Source organism: Simochromis diagramma, unplaced genomic scaffold (assembly GCF_900408965.1).
Source record: "Simochromis diagramma unplaced genomic scaffold, fSimDia1.1 OVJJ01000683.1, whole genome shotgun sequence".
NCBI classification, from domain to species: domain Eukaryota; kingdom Metazoa; phylum Chordata; class Actinopteri; order Cichliformes; family Cichlidae; genus Simochromis; species Simochromis diagramma.
Window position 1 is genome coordinate 221,480 of NW_024387158.1, and position 25,044 is coordinate 246,523.

General features: G+C 40.3%; 2 protein-coding genes across 2 annotated transcripts in view; one reads left to right on the top strand and one right to left on the bottom strand.

The window, feature by feature from the left end:
• Positions 1–2,142: 2,142 nt before the first annotated feature.
• Positions 2,143–7,068, bottom strand: purg (purine-rich element binding protein G). The gene has a single exon (XM_040048683.1). It carries the CDS (start codon positions 6,725–6,727, stop codon positions 5,699–5,701), a length of 1,029 nt encoding a protein of 342 aa, XP_039904617.1. The 5' UTR covers positions 6,728–7,068; the 3' UTR covers positions 2,143–5,698.
• Positions 7,069–13,298: 6,230 nt separating this feature from the next.
• Positions 13,299–25,044, top strand: part of il6st (interleukin 6 cytokine family signal transduce) — a 21,145-nt gene continuing 9,399 nt past the window's right edge. The window contains exons 1-2 of the mRNA XM_040048652.1: positions 13,299–13,317; positions 13,529–13,595. Coding sequence (XP_039904586.1) covers positions 13,299–13,317; positions 13,529–13,595 — 86 coding nt within the window. The remainder of the gene's footprint in view (positions 13,318–13,528; positions 13,596–25,044) is intronic.

A 25,044-nucleotide genomic window follows, 5' to 3' on the forward strand; every position in this document is an offset into this window, starting at 1 on the left:
TCATTTTTGACCACCACCTATCCCAAATGGTTATATGACCCTTGAAAAAGTGCATTTTTGGAAAATATGAACGTTTAGTAGACATTAAACTGAAGGGGTTTTTTTCCTCTTGAAACTACAATGTACCCCATGACACTGATGAAATTGCTTACATTTAATTTTAAAAACAAAATCACGCTGAACATGTTCATTTGTTTGTAAATTGTGACACTTGCAGTGAATGAAACATTGATTAAAGTTTTTACCAGGACCTAAATGAAAATTTCATGTCGCAAACTCCTGTAATTATGAAGTTATGAGGGCTCAAACATTATGGAGGAAAAAAAGTACGGCTAATTGGTAAAAGTTTGGACTCACCCAATGTACTTACAGCTATAACCAGGGGTGCACATAAGTGGTCCGCAGGTACGTATTCGCTGTCAAAATAAAAGACGCGCACCAGATAAGATATTGCAACGCGCATTTGCGTACATAAGATTTTCTGTGGGAGGACAGACATTTGTTTAGAACTCTTAAAGATGTCGAAGAAGCAAGCTCCTTTAAGCAATTACTTTGGTGTTCCTCCACCTCCAAAGAAATGTCAAAAGGAGTCCGAACCGCAAAAGAAGCGCATATTCTCGGAAAAGTGGTTGCAGGAGGTGAGCTGCCTTCAAACAAATGATGATGAACACACAGAGATGTGGTGCGGAATATGCCGTAAAAATCCTGCTCTAGCGGTCAAAAACAGTGACTTTTATATGTACGCAAACGCATGTTGCAACTTCTTATCTGGTGCGCGTCTTTTATTTTGACAGCGAATGCGCACCCCTGACTATAACTTAAACAGTTATTTGTTTTGTTTTTTGACTGATTTTCTATGTAAAGCCCCTGAATGATACTAAAGAGAACATATAATAAATGCTAAACAGATTTCTACTTATGTAGTGCTTTTTTACTCTGAGTACTCAAAGTGGTCAAATATGGCTGCATAAGATGCTTCTTGTGCTTTCATACTTCTGTGATTGTGATTTTGACATATATGATGTTCAGAGCAAGCTTGACAACACATAATTTAAACAAGAAAATTCCACCCTTTACCTGGGAAGCAAACAAATCAAATTCATGCAAATTTAAGGTAGTGAATTTCATGTATTACCATGGTCTTTGTCAGCAAACTGGCAAATTGATCTCAGGAAGTTTTTTAAAGTTTGTGCGGGCCTTCTGTGCTTTCTTTTTTTGTGTGTCTCAAAAGTTGGATGCACTGTTACAAATTAAAAAGCTAAGTTTAGTTAAACTTAATAACCATTTTGTTTTCCAATTTCGTATTATTAGTATTTATAATACATTTATTTTATTTATTTTATTTATTATTATTATTATTATTATTATTATTATTATTATTATGTTTTCTGAACAGAACTTTGCTCTCTGGAACTAACTGTAGGAAAAATGGAAAAGAAAATGGAAAACTATACAGCAGAACTAAAAACCTCTCTCTTTGTAGATCCATCTAATCTTTAACACCAATTCATACCTTTGCTATTTTAGCAGATGTGGGTTAAAATAGGCTAAAGTGAACAAACACACAATGACATTTGAATACTCAAAGAATTAAGCATTGTCTGACTAATGACAGCTAAAATATTTTGTTATGTGTCAATTATTATTCAAAAATGCCATATTTGACATTTTTTCACCAGTAGTTTCATGTTCAAGTACGGTTATCTTCACATTGTTCATGTCAACATAACAGAATATTCCTGACATGAACATTTGATTTCACATTATTCTGTGAGATTCTAGAGTCTTGGTACATATGATAATGAAAATTTAATATAGCATTTGCATGAATATACACATATAGATGTTAAACTATTGAGAGCCTCAATAAGAAGCTGTCAAAAACCAACACAGACAATGAAAGGAGTTTTGAAGCACACATCATCAGATTCTACAAGCAGAGAACTATGATTGTCACTTTACACCAAAGGCATAGCTAGAGATGGTTCCTCTATGTCAACTAATTACAAAGCAGCAGAACAAAAGTGCAGCTTTTATTTAAAGTGCTGTTGATTTTGGAATTTTCAAAACAAATATCCATCATAATTTTAAACAATGTCACATTCCACCTCAAACATAATACTTTTAGGACGTGTTTTTATGTCAATATCTTGGCCTCAGCCAGTTATTGACATAACCAATATCTAGGGTAGATGAGATAATTTTCCTAATTCTGTGACAATCAATGTTGAATCACATTTCACTAATGAGTTAATTAAATTATTACATTTCATTTAATTTTTTTAAAATAAACTGTGCTTTGTACCCAGGTTTATATATACTTTGCCATTTATATGAAAATAAAACAACTCTTCACTAGATCATACAACAGACACACCAAACCAATCCTGTGCTTTTCAAGCACAAAGGCATTCCAAGAATTGCCTACTAAAACTAGAAAAAAAACAAAAAACTATCAAAACTCTTTTTTAAATTATTTTTCCTTTTTTCCCCTTCTTCATTTCACTAAATCTCAAATCTGTGAAACTGAGACAAAGACCCCAAAACAGACATGAGGTATCAAATATTAACTTCTGACTTGTTTCTGTTCAGATATAAACTTGACAATTAGCTCTGACACCTCTTCATATAAGCATCAGCATCTCGTGGGAAATATGACTTCCTGCATGAGAATTTAAAAAGCTGCCCACCTAATTCAAAATAAAGTTCAAACAGTCAACGTACTTTAGCTTATTAGGACCTGTACTTTAAAAAATATTATCTAATCTCAAAGGGTGTACCTCAGCTCCAGAGGTACTTTCCTTGTAAATTTCCATATTAGAAAGGAATATCGTGTTGTAGCAGACGAATCCCTGTCTGCTTATATTACTATTTCTTTCTTTTTTATAACAGAAATGATGTTGTCACTCACAGTAAAGTACTGCACTGTGTTTCAGTGGTAGTGGGAAGTATAAAGAAGCTACTGGAATTAAGTTAATCATGTTAAGATTAAGCATTAACATGAATCTATTTAATTGATTGGGTTTATGCTTTAAAATCTACTGAAGATAAAACTAGCTTTATCATTTGCACATTTAGAGTTCAGGTACTTCAATTTTTAGGTTTTTGTCCTTTTTAAGGACATTAAGGTTGATCTATGTTTTTGCCTTATCCTGGTATGATGCTCAAGTCAAAGTCTGGCTTGGGTTCTTTGTCAATGTGACCAGCTCTACTTTCATGCTGGTCACAGAATGCAAACATAGGCAAATATACAGCAAAATGCCATCCAAGCTCATGAATAGCAGCACTTGGATGGATTTTAAGGACTTAAAGTAAAAAATGAACTTACACTTACATTTACACTTTCAAAAAATGTAATCGCTTGTTCATCAATAGACAGCAAGGAAAGGTAAAATACAAGGTTCTGCAGGCACAAGCATATTGATTTAAGATTTTCTATAGACCCATTTGATCTTGATGTTGAGCCCTTTCGATCCCAACACCCCCAATTCACCAGTAAGCACTGGGCTATTTGCTGACATCAAGGTAACAAGCCCAGTTTATACCTTGACTTTGATCTATTTACGTCATATATATAAAAAAAAAAAAATTTAAAAAAAAAAAAAACGGACCTGAGCTGTAATAGTGAAAACTGGGTATCAACATCCTCAAAAGACAATGTGTGAAACCATTTTCATAGCACCACACAATATTACAGAATAGGCAGGAAGGTACTTAAAGTATAAACTTTGATGTTTAATTATTCCTCCTCATGCCAAAACTAAATTATGAAAAGAAGCATTCTCTTTGGCAAAATGTTTAGAACTTGTAGAACTTGGCTGTAATGAGTGAAAGCCAAAAGATTAAAAACAAAAAACAAAACAAAAAACGGAGGCTTGTTTGTCTAGGTCAAAGTGCATAGACCTCTTCTCTCTATTATTTTAGAACTTTTCTACCATCAGTGTACCATCCGCTATATGTTTCAAATTCATGTGAATAATAGGAAGAGCAGCCACACTCCAAGCAGTCATGCAACATGGTGCATCTTTTTTCAGGTCTACGTTTAGGCTCTGTCAAATGTAGTAAAGACACTGAACGACAGAGGGTGCAGCCACTAAAGAAAGCATATTACAATGTTGTGTGTTCAGCAGAACACATGTAAAATACCTTTCCTTCTGTCAATATGTTATGTAAATTTAAGTATTAGGATATTAGTATCATATAAAATAAATAATGTAACTCCAGTAACACAGTTACTCTCTAGAAATGTGACATTAGACCTGTGTGTCTTTCCAGATAGCAGTCAGTTTTTTATTCTTCTGTTGAGCTGTATTTTAGGGTTCCTGAATGGATCGCTACATATATAGTTGTTTTCTAGTTTTATTAACCATTTTTAAGGTAATTATATCAAGTCATCAAGTGATCTAGTCTTTCAGCAAATTCTACAAGCCTGTTCTTTTTCAAATGTTGCAACACAGATTTCCCGCAGAAGTCTAAATCAGGTTTAAGTGCTTGTGTTGGATAGAATTACTGGACTTGGATTGCAGTACCTATAAAGTTTTTTTTAATTCATTTTACCTCCCCCATTTTTGTGAATGCAACACACAGTACAACTGCAGGGTAGAGTCTTATCAAAAACCAGAACATCATGTAGTGCTTTGTGTCCTTGTAATTTAAAGCAGGCTTCTACAGCACATGTCTCCCCCCATCGTTATGCTGCCGAGGTAAGCAGCACATTTTATACATTTCAGGATGCTCTAGTCTGGTCATTTGCACAGATTTGATTGGCCTAAAGTACTGCACTGCAGGAAAAGCTGTCACTAAATTCATTTTTGCCAGCATTATCATGGACATTTAAAGCAATGTTTTGTGTCTCATATGAGGCAACATAAACTGGAACTGTTAACATGAATGAAAACCTTCCGGCTGGACCAGTGAAAAGGCAGCACACACCAACAGTATGTGATTAATGTCACAATATGCGTCTTATTTTTCTCCCCTCCCACCAAGTCTTAACTGGCAGCATTAATCTGTACAACACTCGTTTCCCATTTCCAATTCTGATTCCTGTAATTTAATTTCTTCTCCACTTGTCCAGTTGGGTTGCAAGTGTTCTATAATGCTGCTTGTGTGTATTGCACTTTCAGTAAGTTCCAATATATGAGGTATTTTCTTCATTAATAAAAGGGTCCGATTTTTTTCTTTCTATATCATTTCTTAAATTGTACCTATCACAAAACACACTATACTTAACAAATTAACTCTGTTTATTTAAACTGACAAAATTTCTGCACATTAGTGTGCCATAAAATTGTTAACCATATTGCTTTGGGGGTAAAATATTAACAGATATTATTAGCGTCAACTTTCTATGTAACTTAGAATTAAAGTTTAAGTAAATGAACACTGCACTCTTGAATTTAACAGGGAGGTATGAGTATGGTATGGGGGAGCGCAGGGATGCAGCTGGCTCAGGACCCTGGGATGGCCCTGACTAACTGGCTACAACACAATAATCGGCAATGAGAAAATGATGACTGACTTCTTGGCATGTTAAAAATTTTGAGTTTATCAGCCCTTGGCAAATAAACTGAAAAGTTAATGAAGTACATCGTATCTGAGTAGTATGGTAGGGACACATACAGTACATCATATTATTGTCACATCTGGACAAAACTGAAACCCTAAATTAGGCTACATGCTAAAAGCACCATGAAGGTCAGTCCTCCTGTTCCTCACTGTCTTGCTGGCCATCTGTCCTTTTATCTTTGTGACAAGAAAAGATTCGTCGCATCTCCTCCTCGTACCTGATGAAATTCTCTCCGAATCTAGCCCAGGCTTTTAGGGGAACTGTGATGGTGTTTCTATACGGCTGTCGCACTTCGCTAATTTTTAAAAAGATACCATACCGGTTTGAACCCACATCAAAGTAAAACCTTTTGTTGTCCACTCGAAAAGACGCAGCCTCTGGAAGCTCGGGGTTATCGTTGCGATTCCTGGAGCCTGCTCGGCTGCGGTCTTCGCTCTCTTCGTCCCCGTAGTCTTCAATCAGCTGTGACAGAGCGTCTCTGAACTCAATCAGTCCCTGTGCGGGTAACACTATGGTCTGCTCGATGCCCTGGCCGTAGTAGCCCATTGTGCCGTGTCCTTTGCTGACAGTCTGCCGTATGCGGAGGAATCTGCCTCTCTGGTTCTCCTTCAGGTCCAGAAAGTACTTTCTGTTGTCTCGCTCAATAAATTCGCTCTTGAGAACACGATGTGCATGGTCATCGGACACAACAGAACCGGTGGGGGACAGGTTCGCGTGATGCTCCTGCGCTCTCTTACGGGAGTCGTTCCCGCGGCCCTGGCCATTGTTACTGTGGTCCTCGACCTGCGGAGGCGCCAGCCCCCCCCGCAGTCCAATGCGGGCGTAATAATCTATAAAGTCTCCCAGACAGTAGCGTAGAGCGGGAGCCATCGACATAGACAGTGTCAGCTTGCTCTTTCTGATGTTATCATGACGGCCCCTTCCTATCCACACCTCGGCTATTTTAAGGAAACGGCCGCGTACACTCTGCTTGACATCCAGATAAAAGCGTTTCTTCTGGATGTCGACGCGTTTGGAAGCTAATTCTTGGATGTCATTTCCTTGCTGCTGTGACCAGGTCTGAACATATTGCTGAGGAAATGCATGTCTTGGTAAAGAGTCTGATGCAATCTTACCCCTGCCTCTTTCCATTCCTTTGCAACATCCATCAGCCATCATGATTTATATTCCACCACTAGACAGCACAGGACAACGCGTTTTGTCCATTACAAAGGGAAATTAACAGGCGAATAAAGCAGGCTTACTCATACAAATATCTGGAGCAACAAACAATTTAGCGAGATGCCTCGAATGACCTGAAAATGGCAGCTAGTTTGGAATCATCAGCTGGTCGACTTTCTGTGTCCCGATAAAAGGTCAAGTTCTCCTATTTAGCTATTTCCAGTGCAGACCTACATTCCATTTTCTGTCAAGTATTTGCCTTATACCTCCCCTTTTACTAAGGGAGCTAGGGAAACAACCAACCTGAAATGGGAGGAGGCGTCCAATACTACATGAACCCGATGAACCTATCCACCCCCTCCCCGTCCTGAGAATACCTCAGTTAAAGAGACACGACTTTTATTCTAACCGAAGGGTGCACTTCTGATACACTCACATTTTTTAGACAGACTTTAGGAGAATTTGGGTAAAACTTGTAAGATGATTATTATGACACAAAAACCCCTAATATCTCAAATTATGGCATTTGTAAATCAGAACAGAGGATTGAAATAAAATACCAAAAATTAAATCATCGTCTTTGTGAAACAGTCAAACTGCTGCCTGTAGACTACTATTGCTTTACATATTTTGAAATTGATTAATCATCTTGACGTCACAGTACAGCTGCATCACTAAGACTAACAATGATCAATGATCAACAATGGACAATGAGGTCAGTTCCGTGATCATTAATATACAAATTGGCATTACCATTGATCATAACAATGATAGCTTTGGTCCCCAGATTTCGTGGAGGATGAGAGATGTCATCATGATGGCAGATGAAACAACAGTCTTTTATCATCTTAAAACACAGCGACCAGGGAGCAGAAGAACATCATATCAAGAATGCCCTGAGTAAAAGTTGTTATCCCAGCTGGCCATTTGTCACAGCTGGGAAGGTACCTAAAGAATTCTCCAGGCTATCCAGGACAGCTCTAATCTCTCTGTCCTCTCTCCATCCTCCTCGCTTCTTCTTTGTTCTGACAATCACATACAAATGCATTTTATTCAACTAGAAAATAAACATGAAAATATAATTTTATAATAATTATTATAAGAGCAGGTAGGGAATCCCCATTTGATAACAATATAAAACAACTTAGTTATGTGAAATCATCATTAATGAATGTGCACAAAACAGGAGTTACATCAGCTTTATAATTTTTTGTTAACTTTGACTACATGTCCACTCTTACCTGTTTTTTTTTTTTCTTTGTATTATCTCTGCTTCTTTGCTGTCTTCACCCTGCTCTCTCTCCTCTCTTGGTGTTTGTGCTGTCACCATAAGTTAAATTTAACAGTGAAACATAATTTACAACCTGATAAAAGATATGAACCAATCCATATCAATTTATAGCAATATTCAAATTAATTCTGGGCTCCTGCTGGCCATTGACAGGTAACATCCTTTTGACTTACTGTCACCTGAAACTGGAACTTCACTGTAAACAACCAAACAACCAGTGATATGTCAGCAGTCAGGTTGCTCAGAAGATTAAAATGAGCTAATAATCTCTAGTGATACATTTTCTAAAATTTTGATGCACTTAAGAGAGCAAATGCACATAAGCAGACACATTATAAGTCATGTAAAGAGCTTAGGAAAAGCGATTGTTCTTCCTTAATTTTCTTGAAGACATTTCACCTCTCATCCCTGCAGCACATCTGGGACACCACCTAGCCACTGGTACAGATATGTGGATGACACCTGCATCAAAATCAAAACCCAAGAAGTACGGTAGAAGCATTCAGTGTTCACATCAGGGGCAATTCTAGGATCAGAGCTTTGGGGGTGCTGAGCACCCAGAGAGCTGCCCATCCAGGCAAGGTAAACTTTACTCGTCATAATGAGACGTCTTCCCCGTCTCTGTCAGTCCCTGCATCCTTAAATGTCTCCAGTTGTACCAAGTTCCCTCTGACTGTCTCCTTGGTGCATTTAAACCCCTGTTCCTCCCTGTCCTCATCGTCTGTTGCCTTCATCTCCATTATCAGTCATCATAATTTTACCCTCTCTTTTTTCTTTTTCTTTTTTTTGCCTGTCCTGTTTGGATCTTTAGCCATCAGAATTGTTGTCTGAAGGCCAAGAAAGATGCCAAGTGGATTTACTTTACCAAGTGGATCATCATGGCCTTGCCATATTGGTCCATTTGATTGACCTTTATTATAATTATGTATTTATTTTATTTTCGTTTTTTTAAAGACGGGACAGACATGACTAGGGGATAGGACAGGGAGAAAGAATGAAAGAGAGAGAGGGAGAGAAAGAAAGAAAAAGAGGGGAGAAGAGATGGTGAGAAGGGGGGAAGGAAAAAAGAAGAAAAACAAACAAAACACCTGGATCACCTGTATGGAGATAAAAAAAAAAACAGTAGAGAAAACAAACAACAAAGAGCAACATAATAAAAACAACACCATCACAATAAACTAGCTAACAGTAGATACTAAATATTACATGTTATTGTTTTGTTTTGTTTTTTTTTGTTGTTGTTTTTTTATTTCACCTGTTGAGAATGAAAAAAGAAAACAAGCAGAAGAAAACGAGAGCAATAGAATAAACAACATCACTATGATATATGGGAATATAGCAGTAAATACTAAATATTAAACATTATTGTTCGACAGCGCACAGTGTGCTTTGAGGTAGGAGCCAAAAATGGTGTAGTTTGTGTGTGTGAGCACCCGTGTGTACACCTGTGAGCATGAACGCGCTTGTTTTTAAAAGGTTCCTTCATGTAATGATCTGCTAGAGGGTGTGGGGAGTAGGGATGGGTATCGAAAACCGGTTCTTGTTGAGAACCGGTTCCCACTGTTTCAATTCCTTGGAATTGTTTGCCATTTTTGCAAACGATTCCAGTCGCCCCGAATGATGTCACCACGTTGCGGAGCGTCATTTACCTGGCAGGAAACATGGCGGCTCAAAACTTTGGTTATACTTTACGAGAACGGATGACAACAGGGCAACTTGCAATACTTGAAAAGTAGATATTTCATTTAAGGGAGGAAACACTACAAATATGCAAAAGCATTTGCTCACAAAACACGCGATGACCTTAAATGAATGTCATGTTTTTAATTCCGCTCCGGACTCGTGAATCTCAACCCAGCAGCAGCGGTAACGTTTGCACGTCCTCTCCCGTTAATGCGGCAGGTAAATAATCAACTAACAGTGCATATTATGTTAGCGCGATCTGCCTTATTACAAAACCTGCCATTACTGTGCGCTGCATTTAGGTGACCATGATGAGAGAGACAGACAGAGTCTGGCTGGCGCTCGCTGGCAGTTCTCGCTGCAGTCTACCGGTAGCGTCTCCTTTCAGGCCAGGATAGACGAATGTCACCGAGCAGTGACTAAGTTTGTGGTAAATGGCTTGCACCCATTTGCCACAGCAGTTGCCCCCGATTTTCGCTAAGTGAATGTGATTAATTGTAGGCAGGAACATTACTGGATATTCTTGTGTAATTGCTACTGAATAATTTATGTTATACTTTGTTATTGCTACAGAAGAATATTTATTTTATTACCGTATTTTACATTTACAATTTTTTTCCTGGGGACCCTGTGACACCCCATTGAAGAGCCGTAGGCTGTGGATCTCTTAAGATCTCACCGCTAAGTTTGTAAGGCCATGTTACTCCTAAATTTCTATCTTGTTCAAAGAGAAGATATAAAACAAAGTTCTAAGCTAATCGACCTTAGTGTTCTCCTTTTTTAAAAAGAATCGATAAGAGAATCGATAAAGAATCGAATCGTTAAACAGAATCGAAAATGGAATCCGAATCGTGAAAATCTTATCAATACCCATCCCTAGTGGGGAGCCACAGCCCCATCCACCAGGGCATGAAGCAGGTATGGAGGAGATCAAAACTCCAGACATCCAGAGGCCCTCAGAACACAAGAGACCAAAGAAGACCAACAGAGGGGCAGCTGCACCACTATCCCAGAAAGAGCTGACGAGAGTCCCAGATGAGGGGTCACTCAGCAGCCGCGGAGCAGAAGCCAGGCGGGGTTGCAGTGACGTGCCCGTGAGCTCCGCCGGCAGCCAGCTGTGCCAGAGTGACCGAGCCCCAGGCCGAGAGGCTGAGGGCACCCCACCCCTGAAGTGGCCTGAGCGAGCCCCAGGCTCCAGGCCCTGATAAGCAGCCACCAAGGAGTGTGCTGCTGTGTACCTGGGCGCCCATCCCCGGACACAAAGAACCACCAACGCACCAATGTCTGAGGGCGTCTGCCACTGGCAGGGGAAGTGGTGGGGGAGATAGGCCTCCATACCTTGGAGGACCTGGGATGTCCCCAGAGAGGTGGCGTCTGATACCCGGCCTGACATATGGACACAGACAAGCAGGCACACACAGATACAAACATCCATTCCCACCCTCATGCTCTCATATGCAATTACTCAACACTCACCCAACGTGGAGAAAGACAGAGAGACACTGTACACACAATCACACTCCCCAAGCGTACTCTAAGCCCTGGGTCTAGGTACCCTTGCCCCTGGAGGGGGAAACTGCACCCAGACCCAGGTGGTGTTACCCTTTTCCCTGGGGTGGGGAGAAGCAGACCGCCCTGACTCCACAGCAGCAGGGAGGCCCCACATTCCAGACCCCAGTCAGACAACCAACTTCTCCTCCTAGCCTCCCCCCCGTGTACGTGTATTTAAAATTGAGAGGTGGGCAACGATGCCAGGGGTGAGTTGTACACCCTGATGGTCTTTTGGATTTCGTGTAGTGTGCCCAGCCCCCAAGATCCTATATGTATGTGTAATGAGAGTGTGAGTAATGTGAATGTCTAAGTTGTGAGATAAAATTGAGGCACAGGTAGCCAGAAGGGGACAGAGGGGGGGATGCCTCCCCTGCACCCTGGTGACACATCTTTACCCCAAGGCCCTGCATGTGTGGGTGATTGTGGTGGAGCGGGAAGAGGGAGGCAGCTGGAGATGGGGAAGGAAGGAAGGGAGGGGCAAGTGACCCCTCCCTGGGGCCAGCTCCCCCACTGATCCCAGTAGGCACCCCCATACTCTGCAACCCGCCAGGGAAAGGGGGCCCAGGCCCATCCGGACCGGGGCCCAATACAGCAGCGCCGCCCGGCCCCACAGAGCCAACCCCACCTCAAAGAAAACTGCACCCACCCCGTCATCCACTCATCTTCCAGACTACACAAGACAATAGACGCCCAGGCTGAGATCTTCCTCCACCTCTCCTGTATCTCCCCCTCCTGCAGAGTGAGTTCCTGCAAGATGTAACAACCTCCCCCACCAGTTGAAGAGCCCCCCAGGTGGCTTGATGCACCGGCGGCACCCTGCGCCAGGACTGGGCCCCCATACACCCACCCGCCCACAACCCCGGCAACACACCAACCAGGACCCAAGCCCCCGAGGCCCAGCCAGGGCCCCAGCCCAGAGACAGAGCACCCCAAGAACTTTACGCCCGTCCTGGACCCACCCAGGGGCAGCCAGGCTACCAGGTCAGTAACCCACGCCCCTCCCGTAGCCCCGCTGCACGCAGCCACGAGGAAACAGTCACCTAAGAGCCAACAGAGCCCTTAATAGGCCATGACCGCTACCCCGGGTTGAGCCCTCCAAGGAAGATGATCCTGGAGAACCCCCCGACGCCCTAAGCCTGTCCCTACCCCCACATCAATCACAACAGCGAAGGTGGGACCAAACTATGACCCCCCCACCAGGTGATGGATCTGATCAAAGGAGCCCAGAGCAATTGATCTGATGTGGTGGCAGAGGCTGTATCAAGACTAATGTAATCTAATAGATAATTTCTATATTGGTTAAAATTATTATTATTTTTCTAGTTCATGAGGACTGTTTTCTTGGCTATGCATAGGGCAGTGAAAACTATATGGGCTAGTTTCTTTTATGTAGTGACATTATCTAAGCTGCCCAACAAACACTAAAGGGGAAGTTAGAATGTTACATTTCAGACACTTTGATAAGTCTTCACATATCTCGCGCCAAAACTTCTGAACTAGTGGACAGAACCAAAGAGCGTGGATATAATTGTCCGGTGAATTGGTTTGCCAGTGTGAGCAGTTGTTGGTAGACGTAAAGCCCATCTTGAACATCCGATGACCTGTATAGTGCACTCTATGTAGTGTTTGTCATGAGGCCGAGTGGCCTGTACTGAACAGGACTCAGGTGCAGAAACCCAGAGCAGAGACATCAGATGATGTAACAATTATTTATTAGGCTTAAGTGCAAGAAACATAGCAAGGACAAAAAAAACCCCAATAAGACTGAGTTTGATGTGGCGTGGCCTGGGAAACGTGGCTAGGGCTCCCCCGAACGGGGCCTGAGATGCAGAGTGGAGCTGAGCAGGGAACAGTCACACTGAAGAGAGAAGATAGTGGAGTTAGGGAGGTAGTGGAGGCAGCTCTGAAGTGGCAAGTTGTAAGAGTAGCAATTCTTACTTGCAGTAGGGGACATGAGTGTTGAGAGGGGGGTGATGAGAATCCAGGGGAGACTGAGTGGCATGGGAAGGCTGACTTGAGATCCGGGGCTTCAGATGGAGTGTGATGGCAGGAGGGCAGGCAGGTGAGGCACAGAGAGATTTTCAAAATGATTGCTTGGTATCCTGAGTCCAGAGGTGGAGCGTGAGCCAAGGTGAATCCAGCAACTGCAGCACAAGAAAGTCTTGTTAACAAGCTAAATCACAGCAAGAACTTGAAGCATAAGGGCCTGTTACCAACATGGGTTGATGACAAACGTGTGGCTTAAATCCCTCTGACTTGATTGCCTGCAATAGGCTCCAGGCTTGCACGAGCTGGAGGCGTTGGCCCTGCCCAGGGGCGGATCCCAGGGGCGGATCCCAGGTAAGTTCAGGAGCCTTACGGAAATTCCAGCCACCCACCGCAGACCATGACAGTATTTTGTATTGAATTAATTGAAGACTGGGATTTCTAATTAGATGAAAGGTTTTTAAGCAAATCTGAGACCAGAAGTTTTGGTCTAAGTTAACTGATAAATCCGCTTCCCATTTTGCAATAGGAAGTGATATTGATTCATCTGTTTTAGAAAGCATTCTGTATATTTTGGAACGTAATTTGGGGGTTTTAAGAGTAAGAAACTGAACCACACTTGGTGGTGTTTGTAGTTCAACTTGACCCGGCTTAAATTTCTTTTTTACTATTGATTTAATTTATTGATATTCTAAAAATCTTTTCTTGTTGATCCCATATTGTGTAACTAGTCTGTCAAATGAAATTAATTCTGTTCCTTCTAATATATGTTCTAAATATTTGATTCCTTTACCACTCCAATCTGAAAAGTTTATCATATTATTGTTTTGTAATATGTCAGGGTACGTTTGCATGGGATTAATGAAGACTCCGTGAATTTTAGAAACTCCCAACATGCTGTCAAAGAAGAGCTGATGCTGATACTTTTGAAGCATTCATGTCGTTGGATGTTTGAGGTGATAAATGGTAGATCTGAAATCTCTAGATTATTTCAAAGTGCTTGTTCTACATCTAGCCAAGGTTCATCTAAGAGGGTATGTTTTAGCCATCCTGAGATAAACTGAAGCCTGTTGGCTAAGAAGTAGTGCTGAAAGTTAGGTAGTTCTAATCCTCCTTTATCCTTGGTCTTTTGTAGTGTTTTTAAGCTTATACGTGGGGGTTTATCTTTCCAAAGGAATTTGGACATACATGAATCTAGAGATCTGAACCAATCTTGTGGCGGTTTAGTTGGGATCATTGAGAATAAATAATTTATTTTTGGTAAGACCATCATTTTTATAGCGGCAACCCTTCGCATGAGTGATATGGGTAGACATTTCCATCTAGCCAGATCACCTTCTACTTTCTTTAAAAGTGGGATATGGTTTAATTTAGTTAGATCTGCAAGCTTGGGAGAAACATTAATACCCAAATATTTAATATTTCCCGATTGCAGTGGTGTAGAAGAGGAATTATGGCAGAGCAATTAATCGGAAGGACTGTAGATTTTGACCAGTTAATTGAGTAATCTGATATTCTTGCAAAACAGTTTATCAATTCAATCACCCCAGAGATATTGGTTTGTGAGTTTTGGAGAAAAAGTAACACATCATCCGCATAAAGGCTGATTTTATGTTCCACGTTCTTGCATTTTATGCCCTTAATTACTGAATTCTGTCTAATTTCTGCTGCTAGTGGTTCAATAAAAATTGCAAACAGTGAAGGGGAAAGTGGGCATCCCTGCCTGGAGCCCCTCAGGAGACAGAAGCTGGAGGATGTCTGATCATTTGTTCTGACACAAGCTGTTGGGGAATTATATAATATTTTTAACCAGTTAATGAAAGAGGATCCAAAACCAAATTTGTGTAAAGTTGCAAATAGAAATTTCCAGTTAACTCTGTCAAATGCTTTTTCTGCATCCAAAGAAAATATTGTAGTTTCAAGATTTTTACTGTATGAGTAGTCTATCAAATTAAGTAATCTACGTGTATTTGTTGATGAGTGCGTACCTTTTATGAAACCAGTTTGGTCAGGATGAATTAAGAGGGGGGGGGGGGGGGGTATTTTCTCTAGTCTCTTTGAGAGAGCTTTGCAGATTATTTTAAGGTCTACATTTATAAGGGATATTGGACGATAGCTTGAGGGATATACAGGGTCTTTGCCTGCTTTTAGCAGGAGATTAATGTTTGCAGAATTCATATTTGATGGAAGTCTGCCCTTTTCTTTGATTTCCAACAACGTTCTGTAAAAAACTGGTGCTAGAATTGTCCAGAATTCTTTGTAGAATTCTGCAGGAAAGCCATCTGGACCTGGAGCCTTATTATTGGGGGTGCTTATGAGGGCTTCCTGGAGTTCACCTGATGTCAGTGGTGAATCCAGTGCCATTGCTTGAGTGTCTAATAATTTTGGAAGAGTTATGTTGTCTAAAAATTTCCTTTTTAGACGGGTTTATTTGTGGTGAATACAATCTTTTATAGAAATCCCTGAAAATGTTGTTTATTTGTTTCGGGTCATATATTGTGTTCCCAGATGAATCTTGAACAGCACATGTAGTTGTTTTTTCTTTATTTATTTTTAGCTGGTTTGCTAGACCGGATTTATTGCCATGTTCATAATTTTGTAAGCATAGTCTTTGTACTAAGAATTTTGGGTTTTTTGTTTTTTCTCATTTAATTCTAGTTTTGTTTTGCGTATTTTGTTCAATGTTGGTGGGACACGTAGGCTTCTTCTAGGGAATATTTTTGTTTTCTTCTTTCTTTTTATGTGATGAGAAAGAAATTATTTTACCTCTCATCACAGCTTTCCCTGCTTGCCATAGAACAGAAGCTGATGTTCCGGGAATGTCATTATAGTCTAAATATAGAGTCCATTCTTTTTTAAAATATTTAATAAAGTCTTCATCTTTAAGCGGTGATGTATTAAATCTCCAGTTTTTACTTGGCGTAGTATTATTCTTGTGCATTAGTGTTAACGATACAGGAGCATGATCGCTGACAGCTATAGGGTGAATCTTAGTGTCTGAAATGTCACTCAGCAGTGAGCTGCTGACCAAAAAAGAATCCAGACGAGAGTAGGAGTGATGGACATGTGAGAAAAAAGTATATTCCTTACTGTTGGGGTGAAGGGAGCGCCATGAATCGCAAAGGTCAAAGTCGCTCATATACAGTTTGATTATATTTGTGGACTGCCAATTACGCTGAGTTCCTGCTGTATTGAGTCTATCCATTTCTTCATTTAGTCCAAGGTTAATAATTTTACACTCTCTGTGCAAGTCTGCAAATTTCTTTATTAAATCATAAGATTCTTAAATTCATCAAGTCTCTCTGTGCCTGGGTCCTCGTCACAAAACATGACATCACTGTTTTGTACATTTTAACACAATTGCACCCCCACATTTGTGAAAGAAAAGCAAAACACTTTTTTGAAAAGTCTGTAACAAAACCATCAAATCTGATAAAGGTTATTTAAATGCTGCTAAAGACTACTACTGCCAAAGAAGAATGGATTGGAATTTTTAAAAAAAACATATCCTAACCTTAATTACTGCGGGAGAATAATGAATGATGCTAACAGTACTCACATGCTGTGGAGTACTTGGACGCGTGTGATGGAGCATTGTCCTGCATGAAAATCATGTTTTTCTTGAAGGATGCAGACTTCTTCCTGTACCACTGCTTGAAGAAGGTGTCTTCCAGAAACTGGCAGTAGGACTGGGAGTTGAGCTTGACTCCATCCTCAACCCGAAAAGGCCCCACAAGCTCATCTTTGATGATACCAGCCCAAACCAGTACTCCACCTCCACCTTGCTGGCGTCTGAGTCGGACTGGAGCTCTCTGCCCTTTACCAATCCAGCCACGGGCCCATCCATCTGGCCCATCAAGACTCACTCTCATTTCATCAGTCCATAAAACCTTAGAAAAACCAGTCTTGAGATATTTCTTGGCCCAGTCTTGACGTTTCAGCTTGTGTGTCTTGTTCAGTGGTGGTCGTCTTCAGTGTTGGGAAGGTTACTTTTAAAATGTATTCCATTACAGAATACAGAATACATGCCCCAAAATGTATTCTGTAACGTATTCCGTTACGTTACTCAATGACAGTAACGTATTCTGAATACTTTGGATTACTTAATATATTGTGGCGAGTTCAGACAAGGAGGAGACGGAGGTATCGTTTGGGCTTGCTTCCCGTGAGCTAGCCAGGGAGCACAGCCGTTTATTACATTTGCAGAAGAACACACTGCCACTAGCTAACTGCTCAGCGCGGCAACCACAACACACATAGGGCGCCCTCTGACCCCGGAAGGACACACCGTCGCAGCGAGAGGGCGTCACCCGTCACCATGGCAACATACACAAAACATAACTGTACAAGCAGAACCCCGAACAGCCCTGACCCGCTACAATATTATCATGCTTTTTACAACAACGTGAATGTACTATTGCTGTGTGATTTATTACTATTACTGAAGGTCCGCGGCTCCGAACTGTAGTAAAGGGACCTCTGACTAATGCTGGGCTTACACTGTGCGATTTTTGGCCCATTTTGAGCCGATTTTTGAGTCGTGCGATCGTTTTGGCGATCGACCCGATTTTGGCCTTCATCGTGCTTCGTGTATCGTGTAGTATACGTGGGGTAACGAGAAGCGATTGACACCTCACGACCAGCTCCCGATCATCAATCGCTTGGTCGTGAGGTTGTCACCGCAGTTTTCCACACTGCGCACGCGCAAACACAAATGTCAGCGAAAAAGACGGCGTAGCACGGCAGTGCAGCATGTGATCTGGACACAAGCGATGGAGGCACAACCTGTAGAACCATCCGAGCCCTTTCGATGTGGCCTCACAAAATTATCACGACCACAACAACCGTGAAAATAGTTGGATCGACACTGCTGCTCAATCACAGCTGCCTGACCAATGTTTTTCATTGGCAATTTAGCAAAGTTGATGGTGGTGGTGTGTCTGTGTGAGTGAAAGACGGAGAGGGAGAGCGAGCGACAGAATTTCTGTTATAACCTTCATTTTTATGGACGCACAGTGTGAGCACTCAGGTCGCATGAGAGCATCGGGCCGTATAGTGTGAGACCCTGCATCGTGACCTATGAACTTCTAACCCCTGCGAGTCAATCGTACAGTTTGAGCAGGAGCTGAATCGCGCGACTGAAAAAATCGCACAGTGTAAGCCCAGCATAATACGGCGGGGTCCCTGTCGGCTGGTAGCCGAAAAATAGCTCTACTTTGTTGTGTGGGTCAACTTTTCTTGCGACAGACAGAGAGAGGCGTTGAAAGGCTGCTCCAACGGAACTTGTTGTTTTCGGAGGAAAACACGAACACGGTGTACAGTCGAGTCTTAATAGCTTACTTACAACTGGGATCTAGAATTCTCCCTCCATCTTTTTTAATCTCCCCCCCGTCCTCTCCACCCATCCAGCGCCTCCTCTCTCTTTCCCCCTCCTCTCACCCGCCTGCACCTTTCGCTCTACTTTCCCCCCTCCTCTCCCCCTCCTCCCTTTCTCCTCTTCGGTCCCCCATCCTGATCCCCCGCTCCCTTCCTCTATTCGTCCCCCCTCTTCTCCCCTGCCTCCCTCCCTGCTAATTTAGCCGCACTACTCTGTTAGGCCCAACTCCTCTCCCGCTACTCCCTACTATCATTCGCAGAACTCCTCTATTACTTACCAAATCTTATTGAAAAGGCAGAAATAGTATGATTTAGGCAGAGAAATACTGTTTTAGCACAAGTACTCAAAAGTACCAGAAATACTAGATTTAGTCTTGAATAGTAATAACTTAAAAATTACCAAATATGGAGGCATATTGAAACCCAAATGCACAGAGGGACACCAAACACAGGCTCTAATCCAGTCAACCAGTCAGACTATATTCAATTTAAATCCTACAATGAAATGCTGCCAAAAATAAGGGCAGGTCCTCTCTCTCCCACTAAACACACAACACACACACCACACACAACACACACACACACAAACAAACACACACACACACACACAGACAGACACAGAGGGAGAGAGCTGCCGAATTTGAATCCACCAATCAGAGTGGCTGTTTACGTTTCCCGCCAAAACAGGTGCTTCTGTTTACACACGCAGCACAGAGACACACAGGATTTTTGCAGTCTATTTCTCATAGTGACGACTCCCCTCAAACAAATGACCATAATTTCCTAACTGTAGGGGCTAGAAGGGTCATTCTTACACCGTTTTGTTCAGAAGAGATGGGGGAATCTTCAAGTGTTGACAATTTATCATTAAAATATGAATTTTTAGAGATATATGACATGGATGACTTATTGACTTAGAAGCCACGAATTCCCCAATATGCAAATTTGAATGCCTGGAGCCCACATACATGATTGGCTGGCTGGGAAGCTGTGCAGGCCCTGATTTGTGGATTTGAATTCCTCAGCCCTCAGATATGATTGGCTGGCTTAGAAGCCATGAAGGCCCCAATATGCAAATTTGAATGCCTCAGGACACATATATGATTGGCTGGGAAACCGTGCAGGCCCTGATTTGAAAATTTGAATGTCTAAGTCCTCACAGAGGATTGGCTGCCTGGGGACCTGGCAGAAATATATAGAAATACTATGATTAAGCATAAATACTACATTTAGTAGAAATACTATGTTTTAGCACAAATACTATAAAAAGCAGAAATACTATAATTTAGCAGAAATACTATATTAAGCACAAATCCTATAAAAAGCAGAAATACTATATCAGGCACAAATCCTATAAAAAGCAGAAATAGTGTGATTAAGCATAAATACTACATTTAGTAGAAATATTATGTTTTAGCACAAATCCTATAAAAAGCAGAAATACTGTACTGTGATTTAGTAGAAAAACTATAATTAATCAGAAATACTATATTTTTGCACAAATCTTATAAAATAGCAGAAATACTATGATTTAGCAGAATAGTAATAACTTACAAAATTACAAATATGGAGGCATATTGAAACACAAATGCACAGAGGGACACACAAACACAGGCTCTAATCCAGTCAACCAGTCTAACTATATTCAATTTAAATCCTACAATGACATGCTGCCAAATAAGGGCAGGGTCCTCTCTCTCCCACTAAACACACACACACACACACACACACACACACACACACACACACACAGAGGGAGAGAGCTGCCGAATTTAAATCCACCAATCAGAGTGGCTGTTTACGTTTTCCCGCCAAAACAGGTGCACCCTTTTTACACACGCAGCACAGAGAGGCACAGGATTATTGCAGCCTATTTCTCATAGTGACGACTCCCCTCAAACAAATGACCATAATTTCCTAACCGTAGGGGCTAGAGCCGTCATTCTTACACCGTTTTGTTCAGAAGAGATGGGGGAATCTTCCAGTGTTAACAATTTATCATTAAAATATGAATTATTAAAGATATTTGACTTGTAATGCACCATAACTGAGTAGAGCGAAGCAAAAACTGCCTTGACTTGCCCTCAAACAACGCTTTCTAACTCTAAATCTATTTGGAGTATCGATATCATTCTTTCACCGTAAGAGACAGCAGGCTTTGGTGAACAGTCATGGAAATTTTCAGGTCTCTGTGGAAATCCAAAAAAAAGTTATGACGAGAGAAAAAAGTGCTTCATTTCCACAGTTTGAAATCTGAAGAAATCTGAGCGAAGGACGAATTTCCTACCCTCAAACAAGTCCAACTCATTTCAGAACGGTAATAGGTGAGAAAGAAATTCTTGAATTGTGAGCGTCAGGAGTGTCTGAAGATATACCGGGACAAGCCTCATGTCTTAAATTTGCTTCGTTAAGGAGATATGACGATTCGAATATGCCTCTCATTACAGAAATCCAGCGATGATTTTGAACAAGCTCTCCATTCACTTTATATGGAGAGTTTTGAGACCTTGTGTTGGTCTGAGGAGATTTGCCAAAATTCTATAAATCCCACAACAATGATAGTGACATTTTCTGAAAGCCAGCAAAAATACCTACGTTTTGATGTATAATTTGTGGAAGTTGAGTGAAAATTGAGCAAGTAGCAAACAGTTGTTCAGGACATGAAGAGAAGACTGCAAAAGCTTCAGTGTCACACTGGAAGCCAAGAGCATAGCAACCATAACAACGCATGTATTTTGTGAAAAATCACAATTTTGCAACTCAAAACTTTAAGAGGCATAAAAGTAAAACAGTAAAAGATTTGAAAAAGCTGAATCATACCTGAATAGCCCAATAATTTGTGAACATTTTAAAGTTTGAATGGTTGTTCTAGGTGAAAGTATGAGGAAGTAGTTAAGTTTCAAAAACAAGCAAAATTTAGCAGAATTTTGGAAGTTTCCCATTCATTTCAATGGGACAAATTAAAGGAAAAAAGCTTAATATTTTAAAAAGTATAATAGCAAAAAATACCAAAAGTCATAGCAGTCATTAGCAAAAATAGCAGAATAGTTTAAAATTTGAATGGTGAAAATCGGCTGAAAATTGTGGAAGTAGTTAATCGGCGAAATACGGAGCAACTAGAAGAATAATAAAGTATAAAGAATAAAGAGAAACAGGAAAACAATAGTGTGGATGCTTAAAGCATCCACACAATAAAGTATAAAGAATAAAGAGAAACAGGAAAACAATAGTGTGGATGCCTTACAGCATCCACACAACTAGAAAGTGCATTTTCTGAAGAAACTGCAGTGTGAATGCTTGAATCTGAATGTATGCACTGAAATGAATTAATTGCTGAATTTTGAGTTAAAAATATTGAATGAAATAAAAAAAAAATTAAAAAAAGAATTTAACCTGAAAACAAAGGTGCTGAACTGCTAAAAGCTGAAGGTTACACAGAAGAAGAAGTTGGAAAAAAGCTGAAAATGTTTTAAATGTAAATTAGAAAACCCTAAGAAATGAGAAAAGAACATTTAGAGTCAGAAAACATCTGAATGAATATTAAAAGGTCATATTCTTTGAATCACTGAATGACTAAAATGTGATCCCTCCGCTTGGATCCACACAGTTTAAAAAGTTTAAATGTCTGAGCTTTGAAAGACACGGTGTTGGAAAGAGAACAATAATGGCAACATTTTGAGGGTAAAATGATGGCTTTAACACTGTGGACACAGCAGCAGTTGAAAGAGAAGTATTTAATATGAATCTTGGCACAGTGGCAGAGAGAGCTCGTTAAGCAGGCAGGTGTGAGCCTGGTTGCTATAGTGACTGCACCCAATGGCTCCATACACACGTACACAGACATGCACCTCACTTTTGCTGCTTAAAATGAACAGAAAAGTCAGGCCGAAACAAATCGCTCCCAAATGAAAAGGAAAGTCGTATTGACAAAATTCTTTCACCGTGAGCGACAGCAATGTCTAGTCTACCTAATTCTCAGTTTTCATGCCTGTGGAGTTTATTATATGGACGTGGTGACAGTGGAAAGACACCATGCTCTTCTGATTTTCAAACGAACCTTCTGAGCCATTTTAACATTAGAGTCTATGGAAGAGTTGGAGGGAGGAGGCTGTGCATTGGTGACATTTATGAAAGAACCATAACACCTAGTACAATAGTAAACACATTGGATGAAAGAGGACAGCGATGGCTACGTTTTGAGGGTAAAATCATACCTGTAGAGCAAACGCTGTGGACACAGCAGCAGTTTTAAAAAAGATTTTAAGATTAATTTTTTTGCTCCTCTCACTCTAGCAGTTGAGCTGTCTCACTCTAGCCCCAACATTCCGTCCCATACACACCCATTATAAACTCTGAAACGGGTGAAAAAACATCATGAAACTTAAACTGGAACTGAAGAAAAAGTATAATAGATATTGAAAAGATAAATACAAGTTGAATAGTTGAATGTCTTGTCTTCGTTTTAAAGTTTGAATGGTGGCTCTATGTCAATGTATGTGGAAGTAGTAAGAGTTTAAAAATGAGTAAGTTGAATGAGAATTTGAAGGGTCTCCCCATTGAAATACATGGGAAATTTTTGTTGAATAAAGTTGAATAAAATTAAAAATATAAATGTTAAAAATGAGAAAAATAGAAGCAGTCATGTCCAAAAGAATAGGAATCTAATGGTGTTTGAATGGTTTTTCTAAGTTGAACGGTTTTGAAGGAGATAGCTTTCAAAACGTACGGAAAATAAATAAAATAGAATAAGATTAGAAGAAAACATACTGTGAAGTCTTTTCAAGCATTCACACACTAGAAAGTGCATTTTCTGAAGAAACTGCAGTGTGAATGCTTGAATCTGAATGTATGCACTGAAATGAATAAAATGCTGAATTTAATTTAAAATTTTTGAATTAGATAAAAAGAAAACAAAATTTAATCTGAAAACAAAAGTGCTAAAAGCTGATGTTCACACAGAAGTTGGAAAATAGCTGAAAATGTTTTAAATGTAAATTAGAAAAACCTAAAGAAGAGAAAAGAAAATTTAGAGTCAGAAAACATCTGAATGAATATTAAAGTTCGTATTCTTTGAATCACTGAATGACAAATGTGATCCCTCTGCTTGGATCCACACAGTTTAAAAAATTAAAGTCTGAGCTTTGAAAGACACAGTGTTGGAAAGAGAACAACAATGGCGACGTTTTGAGGGTAAAATGATGGCTGTAACACTGTGGACACAGCAGCAGTTGAAAGAGAAGTGTTTAAGATGAATCTTGGCACAGTGGCAGGCGGAGCTCGTTAAGCAGGCAGGTGTGAGCCTGGTTGCTATAGTGACTGCACCCAATGGCTCCATACACACGGACACAGACATGCACCTCACTTTTGCTGCTTAAAATGAACAGAAAAGTCAAGCCGAAACAAATCGTTCCCAAATGAAAAGTAAAAGTTGTATTGACAAAATTCTTTCACCGTGAGCGACAGCAATGTCTAGTCTACCTAATTCTCAGTTTTCATGCCTGTGGAGCTTATTATATGGACGTGGTGACAGTGGAAAGACACCATGCTCTTCTGATTTTCAAACGAACCTTCTGAGAAAGTTTAACATTAGAGTCTATGGAAGAGTTGGAGGGAGGAGGCTGTGCATTGGTGACATTTATGAAAGAACCATAACACCTAGTACAATAGTAAACACATTGGATGAAAGAGGACAGCGATGGCTACGTTTTGAGGGTAAAATCATACCTGTAGAGCAAACGCTGTGGACACAGCAGCAGTTTTAAAAAAGATTTTAAGATTAATTTTTTTGCTCCTCTCACTCTAGCAGTTGAGCTGCCTCACTCTAGCCCCAACATTCCGTCCCATACACACCCATTATAAACTCTGAAACGGGTGAAAAAACATCATGAAACTTAAACTGGAACTGAAGAAAAAGTATAATAGATATTGAAAAGATAAATACAAGTTGAATAGTTGAATGTCTTGTCTTCGTTTTAAAGTTTGAATGGTGGCTCTATGTCAACGTATGTGGAAGTAGTAAGAGTTTAAAAATGAGTAAGTTGAATGAGGATTTGAAGGGTCTCCCCATTGAAATACATGGGAAATTTTTGTTGAATAAAGTTGAATAAAATTAAAAATATAAATGTTAAAAATGAGAAAAATAGAAGCAGTCATGTCCAAAAGAATAGGAATCTAATGGTGTTTGAATGGTTTTTCTAAGTTGAATGGTTTTGAAGGAGTTAGATGCCAAAAAACGTACGGAATATGGAATAATAATAAAGATTAGAAGAACAATACTGTGAATGCTTTATCAAGCATTCACACTAATAACAATACTGTGAATGCTTTTCAAGCATTCACACTAATAAAGATTAGAAGAACAATACTGTGAATGCTTTTCAAGCATTCACACTAATAACCACTGCAGCCAAGAAGAGTGCCTGACTAG